Consider the following 11,626-nt stretch of genomic DNA (forward strand, 5'->3'; position numbering starts at 1 on the left):
ATATATATATATATATATATATATATATATATAACATTGACATGTGATAAATGAGTATCACAATGAAATCAATTTAAAATATGTAATGGATTTAAAAATAAATAAATAATAGAAATGAAAGAAAATAGTTTTATGATGAAAATGATTAAAACTTGTATGTACGTGTGTGTATATATATATGTAATTGTTGTTGTATGGTACACATGTGATTTTAGTGAAGGTTGTACATGTAACATTTATATTTTATCACCATTTTTTTTATTTTTTAAAATTATAATTTTCGAATTTTTTAGAAGAAGAATTTATAGAAAAAATAATATATCTCGACATAAGTAATTAAAAAAAAAACAATTTAAAAGTACATCATATAATTTGAATCTGCATCTTCAATATTACAGATCGTGATAAATTAACAGTAGACAATGTTTAAAACTGTTTTTGACACAATGCTGAGAAATACACTCCATCAATAATTGACTTTATATTTTTTTTCCAAGAATAACTTCATGATCTTTCAATGAGTCAGATTTATGTGATGATAGATAAAACTCTTCTGTTTTTTCATAAAAGAAAACATGATAAGACATGTATAGAGAAAATATCGTTACCCATAAATGGAGAAAGAACAAAAAAAACTACAAATAAAGAAAAAACTATCTAATTTACCATAATAGGTTAATAACAAATTTATTTAATAAAGAAAAATACAACAAAGTAAAGAATGAGTTTATATTCTGACTAAAACCTGAAAGATAACTTTAAAACTTGAATGAAGAAAAAAAGAGTTTCTTAACGGTTAGATTTAGGCAGGGATGGATCCAGAGGGTGGTTTGGGGGAGTTTGAGCATCCACGCGTCGCCATATAAACGTTAAAAATTCTACAAAAATTATGTACAAGTTTTTAATTTTTTTAATATAAAAATACTGGAAATATCAATTTAACACCCATAAATCCTGATAGAGAATGAATCCTGGATCCCATCATTGAGTTTAGGTCATCATTTTTTAATCTTTCTCTCTTTAAATTAGTAACTTTTTTCCAACTAAATAACAACTAAATAATTCTTAAATTATTACTTCTTCCGGTTATGAATGTTACAGAAAATGATGGTTATTAATAAAAAGAGATAAGAAGTATTTTAGTCTATTTGCTATAAATCTAATATTAATCAATCATTTATTTAATACGTGTGATTTGGTTAAATGTGATAAATAATATGAAGAGAGTACTTCCGTTAAGCTCAAGCTAATAGTTAAAAGTATACTTCATATTAATGACACACCCCCACACGCGAATGCCCACTGGACTTGAAGTGTGCACAACACATGTCCATATTACCATATCATAAAACCGTTTGAACTAAAAGTTTGAGCTGGTAGTTAAAGGTCCTCTTCATATTAGCACCATGAACTTTTAAAATAGACACATTTATAGTTAGCTTTAAAAACTATCACATAAAAAACCTATTGCATATCTATAGTTGGCTCATTCAGATCTCTTACGCACATGCCACCTCATCTGTTAAAGATGACAGATCAACGATTTTGTTTACAAAATGTCCGAATGAGCTAACTATATGTATGCAATAGGTTTTTAAAGCCAATTATATATGTGATAGATTTTTAAAACCAGCTAATGTGTGATAGGTTATTTTAAAAGTTCAGGATGACGATAGACAAAAACGTGCCCGAGATTTTTATATTCGAATTTGAAGTTTAAGAGCTTTAATAAAACTTGATCTAACTTGGAGGGCCATGAACGTAATTTACCATAAGAGAAGACAAAATTGTCAGAAGTTAAGCCCAAAATCACCATTCATCATCGCGTATTAAAGAAATTTACTACTGATACAGAGATGGAGAGAGAGAGGAAGAAGAAAGTTGAGTCATTGAAGAAAGTTATTGAGATTTGCGCCGATAGAGAGAGAGAAGAAGAAGAAGAAGAGAAGAGGATCTTCAGCAGATCAGTAGTGATTTAAAGCAAAGGCGGCGAGAATTTATTGATAAGACATTCTCTCTCATACCTCTCTCTCTCTCTCTCAACCTTTTCTATAGTATTTCCTTCTTCATCTTCCTCCATTTCATTTTTCAATTGAAAATTTCCCTATTCTCTGACGACATTTTTTTCATTTTTCTGTAATCCGTGACGCCATTTCCCCTCCCTGTACCTGTAATTATTACTTCCTGCTTCCGTCTATTGCATCTAATCTAGCTGTGGTTATGGTTGAGGGCTCCCATTTTGCTTGAATTTAATGTGGACAGCGCGAATTTCGAGGGTTTGTGGTTGTCTCAGTCCAATGTATATTATGGTCTTCTGGTAGAGTGTTTCATACGGGGAGACAGCTAGGAATTTCCTTCTAATTAACTAACCCGCCATTTTCTGTTCTGGATTTCAATTTTCTCAACCTTGTGGTATGGGGAGTTTCAGAGATTATACAGCAGTTGTGTGAAGGTTTTTCTACTGTGTTTTTCTGCAATTTGATAGGGGTAATTTGGGGGTTAAAGGAAGAAAGAACTATGAAGTTTATGAAGCTGGGATCTAAGCCTGATGCGTTTCAAGCTGAAGGCAAATCCGTCAGGTGAGGAGATTTTTTTTTGCTTTCTACTTATGTGACAAATCTGACAAGTTGAAGCTTTGTTTATTAAATTATTATTCTGTTCTTCGTCTTTCTGTTTGTTTGGTTGTGTTTTCTTTAGTTTCTACTTGTTAATCTTTGGCATTTGGTGTGTAGTCTTTGTGTGGAGCACATGGTGTTTATTACCTGCCTTTTAATTTGGATCCTTTACTTTTGTCTTCTCATGGAAATTAAGCACAAGCTCAGATTTTAACCCTCTAATGCGTCCAAATTTATGATTAATCATAGTGTCTTATCATGAAATTTATCTGTACTCCAAGAACTAAGAAACAATGTTTTTTCCCCCAGATTTTAATGGATTTTTCCTTATTTTGAGGATATGCTGTGGACAAGGCTTAGTTAAAATAATAATAATAATTTGTAATACTAATTTTAACAACTGTGTCAAAGGGCTGTTATGGTCCCAAATGTAAATAACTCTGGTGATCTACGTTGCATGAAAACTCTTCTTCGTTACCGTTTGGTGTCCATTTCCCTTTCAGATTCTTTTTCATTTCCATAGCTATTTCCTAGCTATATTTTTTTAGAAATAATGTTTTCCGATATCTGTTCCTTTTCAGTTTCCTTCTCCGTGCAATATATTCTTATTCAGTTTCTTTTTCATTTCGATCACAGTTTCCTTGCTACATTTTTTTTTAGAAATAATGTTTCCTAGTGTACTTTCCCATTTTAGTTTCAGTTTCTGTGCAATATATTCGGTGATTGAACTACCAGGTTCCATCAGTGTCACGTGTCAAAACAGTTACTGCACCTTCCCCGGTTGCAGCTGCATTGACACTGACTCCGGTGATTGAGGTGATTTGCATTTGAAACCGATGTTTTAAACACTAGTTTATACGCACTTTGACAATTCAGACAAGAACTTAGATCCAGAATTGTTTTTAATCCGCCCTGGGATTTTTCTCAGAAAAATACTTCTTTTTTGGGGAAAAATCCGATTTTAAATGGAAAGAATGAGGCTTAAGATTCTCCACTCTTACTCTTAAATTAAGTATTATTCTTTCATGTTCTTATTATTGCTACCACAATTTCACTGCTACTTGAAGAGTGGTCCTGCAGTTGAGTTGTCCCTTTATCTTTTGATAAGTGAGGTTGTGGTCCAATGTGATTAAAGTCCTATAGTGTGTGTGTGCAAAGGTTTTAATCATGTCAGTGAGTTGTTTCTTGCTGTACTCTTCACATTTCCTTATCTTGAACAACGTTTGATTGGAGAAGTGCATCTTTTCCTTTCCCCTTTTCATTTGTAGGGGACCTTGGGCTTGGGGGGTGGGGGGTGGTTAGCAGGATAGGGTAATGTTTAGAAATAGAATTCTTTTCACCTCATCTCATATCTATTACTTTTTTGGGTGTGCATTATTCAGTTACAACCGAAATACCGAACCGATTCAATTTGATGTAAAAAACCCGAACCGAATTATATATATTATGCATTTATATGTATATATTTGATTTTAGAAGTTCGTTTTTTTAGAATATTATCCAAAATAGGTATATTGTGTTGTTGAAGCAAATTAATTGATGAAATATAGTGACTTTTATTTGCTTTTATTTTTAACTAAATTAGGTTTAATACCGAACTGAATATTTCGGGTTTACATGCTATTCGGTTCTGTGTAATGTCGATCAGGGACTGATCAGGGGTCTATGAGACTTCAAATTTTTATGTAAAAACACCCAAAATTTATCAATTTAGCCCCCATAAATAATGAGAGACCACCACAAGCACTCTCTGTCATTGAATTCTGGATCCGTCACTGGTGTCGATGTAATTATTTTGTGATATTCGTTGTTTGGAATTTGCGGTCTGGTCCGGTTTGAACAGATGCACACCCTTAATTTTTGGAATCTTAGAGCAAATTGAAAAGAATCTTATCACCCCACGCTTCTCTCTGGATATGCATACTGAGATTAGAGGTGGCAATTCAGGTTATCTTGTCTTATATAATTATATAGGATATAAATGTAAAAAAATGACAGTCGTGTCAATTGGGTTGTCTAAATAAATTGCGTTGTCCTTTCAAAAGTTGCTCCCTAACTGAGAAGCCAACCAGAGTGTGATAGTAAAAGCATACATGATAGTTACAGTTTGAACCTAATTTTGTTTGCTGTTGTAATGTTACAAATTTATTATGATTGCAAGAAGACAAGATTGACTACTTTATGCAACTTGGAATTTTATATGACAGAATAGTGATAATATGGATTATAGATTCAATGATTTCTCTTGCACGCATGAGCTATTCTGTCTGGTTGTTTTGGCACAATGTTTTAAGAGGCAAATTAGCATTTATGTGAATGGGTCTTGGCTTTGATAATTTAATTTGTGGACTTGAAGTTTTTATCTTAGCTAGATTTAGAAGTGATAACAGGGGATTGAGAGCTATGTTGAAATGGAAACCGGGAAAAGTTATTTTAAAAAATATATAGCTAGGAAATGGTAATGGAAACTGAAATGGAAAACTGGAAAACGTTATTTCTAAAATTATATAGCTAGGAAACGGTAATGAAACCGGAAAACCTGAAAACTTTATTTCTACAAATATATAGCTATAAAACCGTAATGGAAACGGGAACGGACAAGAAACACGGAAACGCTAATAATAAGAGTTTCCGAGCAACATAGATTGAGAGTGCAATATGGGTCCTTGTTAGAGTATGGGAATTTGATACCTTAAGTAGTAAGGACCTATTTTACATGTAAACAGAAACAAATAGGGAAAGGGATACCAAGAAATGATATTTGTAAAACAAATGGGAAATGGAAACATGGTGAAACGATGTAAATAATCAAAATATGAGGATCTATAAATTTTAATACTATGGCGTATGTTTAATATTTATATATACATATTTAAAAAATTTGCATACAAGTTGCACAGTAGAAGGAAAAAAGAGATTTTTTCGCTTTGGTCGGTGAACAATGATTATTGCCTTTTATTAGGTCTCGAGTTAGCGAGTCAATCACATTATATCCTAGAAATGAGTTTCTAAAATATCTTAAATTAGGGAAACATGACCACAAACATTCTGTACAAGTTTCCTAGAGTTTGGGTTTTCGAAACATGAAACGCTTCAAAATCAAAGTTTCCGTACGAATCTTTATACTTCATAATATGTATACATTATTTTCACCGTTGAAAGAACCATCAATGTTTAGTGCATTTACTGCTTTCTCATCTTAGGCCGGTTAACCATGATTGATGTGGTTGTGCAGATATGTGTCATCCGAGCTGGCTACAGATGTCACCATAAATGTTGGTGAAGTCAAGTTTTACCTACACAAGGTATAGTCTTTCCCTTGTTTTGGAATTAGCACGTTTTGGTATTTATACGCTTATGAAAGCATCAATCTTTTTCTATTCCATTGAACTCCAATGAGCATTTTCCGTGATATAGTGATCTAGAATAAAAGGACTAATTATTCTTCTGAAACAAGGTTTTGGCTTATTGCCTAATTGGAATCATGGGAATGTTGTTATCTAGGAAGCACTAACACTGATACTCATACGGGTGCGGCAAACAACTTTTTAAAAAAATATGAGACACGTGGTGGGGACACCATATATATATATATATATCATAAATAACGTCCATAATAAGTCATTAATTCATTAAAAAGAAACATTTAATAATTCAAACTATTTAAACTACAAAAAAAAAAAAGGGCGACTGCTATATTCTTTTCATTAGATTTTGATTTCTTTTGTTAATTAGGGTTTTATTTTATTTTTATATATATCAACCCCTCTATTTTGTAAAATTATTAAAAAATACCTCAATATTCTACTTAATTAACTTAGAATCCGTGTCCTCAAAGTGTCCACGAAGTGTCCCATTAAAAAAGAAAAGAAAGAGGGGACACTTATTTTGGAGTGTTGAGTGTGTGTCCCCGGAATGTCGGAGTGTCTGACACTCATATTCCTAGAAGTGTCAGTGCTTCCTAGGCTGTTATACTACGGAACCTGGGGTAATTATAACCATGGTCCCTCAATTATATTATGGCTCCTAAATCAAATCAACAAAAATCCGTTAAAAAATTAATGAAATGGCGAGAAAAAAAATGGTGACATGAATAAAAAAAGAGTCAACGATGTAGTCAAACTTGGCCATATTATCATTTTGTTATTTTTTTTAATGGATTTTTGTTGATTTGGGCTTTAACTTTACAAAAATGTAAAGTTCAAGGCGTTTTAAGTTTAAAAATGAAGTGTAGCGGACATAATGTTAGTAGCAGCAATATATTTCAGGTCCTGGGGGGCCATGGATGTATTTTAACCATGGAACCGATTTATCTCTGTGGTACAGAATTTTTGTGTAGTTTGTTACATTTGACTGATTCTCTGAACAAAGTAAATTGAAGTCAAGACTGTATTATTGTTATTGTATTTGTACAGTTCGAAAATGATATAAGTTGTTTACAGTTAGGCTGTCAATTTTTGACACGATAACATGAATTATAGAGATAATCCGTTTGACACGATTTTCGGGTTTTTTTGTCATTTATATCACATATATATTGAGGGCGAGCCTTGGCGCAACGGTAAACGTTGTTGTCGTGTGACTGAGAGGTCACGGGTTCGAGTCTTAGGAGTGGCCTCTTGCCAAAATATTGGCAAAGGAAGGCTTGCCCCCAGTACACTCTTGTGGTGGGACCCCTTCCCTTCCCGGACCCTCGCTTAAGCAGGGACGCGTAATGCACCGGGCCGCCTCTATATCATATATATATTCTCACATAATACGATTATGACTAGATAACCGGGTTTGACAACCTATTTACAGTTGTAAAATGAGACAAGTTATTTAATTTTGAAGGTTTCATCTGGTATATAGCTTTTTGCTTAATGTGTTAAAAAATAATTGATAAGGGTGTAATGTTATTTAAAAGATCATAAGCTTAACCAATAAAAATTGAATTGAGCGGGGGCTAAATTAGAATTTCGTACGTTTTAGTACTGTATTTTTTGAAGCAAGTTTTTGCATAATCTGGTCATCATCTGTTGCTCTGATATGCATTTGCAGTTTCCTCTCTTGTCAAAGAGTAATCGCTTGCAGAAGCTAGTCTTGAAAGCCAGTGAGGAGAACTCTAATGAGATTAACATGCCTGATTTTCCGGGTGGATCAAAGGCCTTCGAAATTTGTGCTAAATTCTGCTACGGGATGACGGTTACTCTCAATGCATACAGTGTTGTGGCTGCACGTTGTGGAGCTGAGTACCTCGAGATGACTGAGGATGTTGATCGCGGGAACCTTATTTTCAAAATCGAGGTATTTCTCAACTCCAGCATTTTTCGCAGCTGGAAAGATTCGATTATTGTACTTCAAACCACCAAATCTCTACTCCCTTGGTCTGAAGATCTGAAGATCGTCGGAAGATGTGTAGATTCCATTGCATCGAAAACCTCCGTGGATCCTACGAACATTACTTGGTCATACACGTATAATAGGAAGCTATCGGTTCCTGATAACATAGTCGAGGACGGGTTGAAATTTCGCGAGAAATTTGAATCTGTCCCGAAGGATTGGTGGGTGGAAGATATATGTGAGCTTGATATTGATCTCTACAAGCGAGTGATGATTGCCATCAAATCCAAGGGAAGGATGGATAGTGCAGTTGTTGCGGAGGCGCTGAAAACGTACGCAGTCCGATGGTTGCCTGATAGATTCGATGAATTGGTCGCCGATGGTCGAACCTGGAGATACAAATATCTCGTCGAAACACTGGTTTGTTTATTGCCTTCCGAAAAGGGCATCGGTGGTTGTCCGTGTAGTTTCTTGCTGAAATTGTTGAGAGTTGCTATTTTTGTTGGAGTGGATGGTTCACCTAAGGAGGATTTGGTCAAGAGGATCAGTTCAAAGTTGCACGAGGCTTCGGTGAAGGATTTATTGATTCCGGCACAGGCACCACAGACCACAATATACGACGTGGAATTAGTTAAATCACTTGTTAACCGGTACATGGCTCATGAAAAGTACGGTCAGGATTTGAGCGTCGAGAAGAATGATGAGACTGATGATTTTGTTTTGCGGAATGGAAATGTTCAAATGTTGAGTGTTGGAAAGTTGATTGATGGATACTTCTCGGAAATCGCTCTTGACGCGAATCTCCCCCTTTCGTGTTTCCTCGAGCTGTCACAGTCGATCCCTGATTCTGCTAGACCGATCCACGACGGGCTCTACAAAGCCATTGACATTTATCTCAGGGTAAGCTTTTCGAGTTCATTTCTTGCATTCTCGTGAATCGAAAAACGATAGTCACATATGTACTGATAGATATATGTATGTTTTCAGGAACATCCCGATTTGACGAAAGCCGAAAGGAAAAAGATCTGTGGATTGATGGATGTCAAGAAACTAACAATGGATGCTTCAATGCACGCCGCGCAGAACGATCATCTCCCTCTCCGTGTAGTAGTCCAAGTTTTGTTTTTCGAGCAGGTTAGAGCAAGTGCGCTAGCTCAAGCTCCGAGCACTCCTCCCGATGCATCAAATTCCGTGACTAACACGGATGAAGAATGGGAGAAAACAGCGACCGACGGTGATAAACCCGCGAAGAAAGACACGAGTAAGTCAAAGATAAAAGACGAAGAAAACCAAAGAAACGGACATCTAATGAAGAAGAACAGCAAAAACAGCAAAAGCGGTATACAATTGCTCCCATCTCGTTCAAGGAGGATATTCGACAAGTTGTGGGTAATGGGGAAAGGACTCGGCGAGAACAAAAGCTCGGAAACGTCGGGGAGTTCACAGAGTCCGACTTCATTGGTTCCGGGAGACACTAAGTCATCTGGCTCATCTTCAAGACATAGGAGACATTCCATTTCCTGAAAAATAGGAACTCAGAAGAACTAATCTTAAGCGAAGATAGCTAAAAAAGTCTAATTCAAAGTGTAAAAAGTTTTAGGATTTTGTTGTAGTTGATCATGATGTAATCATTTTCTATTTTGATTTTCTGTTTTGATTTTTAATTTTGGGTGGGTTTTAGTTTCTAAGGTTAGCGGTTTCCACTTCTAATGTTTATGCAATGTTTGTATATGTTCACTTAGATTATGAAAGATATGTTAATGTTCTTTTTACCACTATGTTTGGGTGATAAAAGTAGAAAATTTATGGAGATGGAAATAATTTTCTTTGATTAATGTGTATTTTGTTAAAATATCATATAGATATTCTCCGTTTGATCAAATTTTAACTTATTGAGTTTCATGGTTTTAAACGTGTCCAGTGACGAATACAGGATTGCTCGGTTGAGAGGGCCGATTTTACACGTGGTGTGTAAATTATTTTTTTTTTTTCCTAAATCAGTGTCTAGTAGAAAAAATTCGGATTTAGAGAGAGCCTAATAGGTGAAAAAAAATTAGAAATTTAGATTTAAGAAAGGTTTAACAGGTCAAAAAAAAATTAGAAATTTGAATTTAATGAGGGCTTAACAGACGAGGACAAAAAAATTAGAAATTTGGACTTAGACAGGCCCAAAAAAATTGAAACTTTGGATTTAGAGAGGACTTAATGGGACCTGGACCAGTTTTGGGATACTAATATAGCATCCGAGCTAAATTTCTTGGAAACAGTGGGTCAGAATCACCATATTGTGGAGAGTCGATTTTGATATTAATTGTTAACGGAGTGGGATCTGATATCAATTGTGACAACATGATCCAATATTATTCATATATTATTACGATTTTAAAATGTGTCTACATATATTAGAATCGTACTTTATTGATAAAGCACAATTCACTCCTTTTGATTTAGTTCGTTCATATTCAATAAGCATCCTTTATGACTCTCATTGCTCGCCATCTACCCCAACGTCACTCATTCATCCGCTCGTTACGTTACATGCAGGTAAGAAGCAAACAATTTGTTATTCAATTTAAATGGTGTCAACCAATTCTGTCTAAATAGGAAAAATTCTCGTAAACATCATGTTCTTATAAGGACCCATAGGCAGTGGCGAATACAAAATTGTTCGGTTGGGGGGCCAATTTTAGACGTGGTGTGTAATTTTTTTTTTTTTTTGCTAAATCGAATTTGTTCAATTTTTTCCGTATATATATACGTGTTATAATCGGAGTGGTCAAGAACCAATTTTTTAAGTACCAATGTAAAACTTTTCAAAATTAAGTTATATTGTGTTTAAGATTCTTAAAATGTAAAAAGAAAATTGTGTCTAACAAGCAAAAGAAAACTAGAATTTTGGATCTAGAAAAGACCTAACAGGTTGGATTTAGAGTGGATCTAACAGACAAAAAAAAAAAAAAAAGAATTTTGGATTTAGAGAGAGTCTAACAGGACCTGTACCAATTTTGGAATACTAATTCAGCATTCGATCTAAATTTCTTAGAAATAGAGGAGTCGGAACTACCACAGTCTCAAATTTTATAAAGACAGAGGGACCAAAACTACTCGTAATTATGATGGTTCCAACGGCCGGTGGGGCCAGGTCTCTGCCCCTGCACACAGGATAAACGAGTTGTTTTTGTAAAAAAAGAAAGGCAAAAAGCATCCTGAGGCCCCTGATCTTTCATTGTTTGGTGCATTAAGCTCTCGATCTTTTATTTAGACACATTAAGCCCCTGATCTTTCATCATTTGGTACATTAAGTCCTCGATCTTTCATTTAGACACATTGAGTCCTTGATCTTTCATATATTGGTGTATTAGGCCCTTCCGTAAATCAATTAATATATAGGTTTATTAAGGGCATGTTTGGTTAGGTTTATATAACTGCAGCGTTTCGCATTTTCTCTAGACACTGCAATATTTAGGAGCTTTTCACGAAAAGCTCTTTTCATGAACAATTGTTTGTAATTACTTTTTTTTTGGTAGAAACAGAAAAGAAAACAAACCAACACCGAGACAAAAGCTAACCTGGGATCAGTCTAGGAAAACTAACAGTTGTTTGTAGTTACTTGTTATTGATAAAATTACCCTTCTTATTTCCACAAAATGTGCTTCAATTTTAACATTATTTTTATTTTTAGAACATAA

General features: G+C 34.6%; 1 protein-coding gene across 1 annotated transcript; it reads left to right on the forward strand.

Annotated features, from left to right (window-relative positions):
• The first annotated feature begins 1,840 nt into the window (after positions 1-1,840).
• Positions 1,841-9,712, forward strand: LOC136202529 (BTB/POZ domain-containing protein NPY1). The gene is made up of 4 exons (XM_065993215.1): positions 1,841-2,579; positions 5,851-5,920; positions 7,656-8,837; positions 8,925-9,712. Exons 1-4 carry the CDS (start codon positions 2,518-2,520, stop codon positions 9,459-9,461), a joined length of 1,851 nt encoding a protein of 616 aa, XP_065849287.1. The 5' UTR covers positions 1,841-2,517; the 3' UTR covers positions 9,462-9,712.
• The last annotated feature ends 1,914 nt before the right edge of the window (positions 9,713-11,626 follow it).

Source organism: Euphorbia lathyris, chromosome 8 (genome assembly GCF_963576675.1).
Source record: "Euphorbia lathyris chromosome 8, ddEupLath1.1, whole genome shotgun sequence".
NCBI lineage: Eukaryota > Viridiplantae > Streptophyta > Magnoliopsida > Malpighiales > Euphorbiaceae > Euphorbia > Euphorbia lathyris.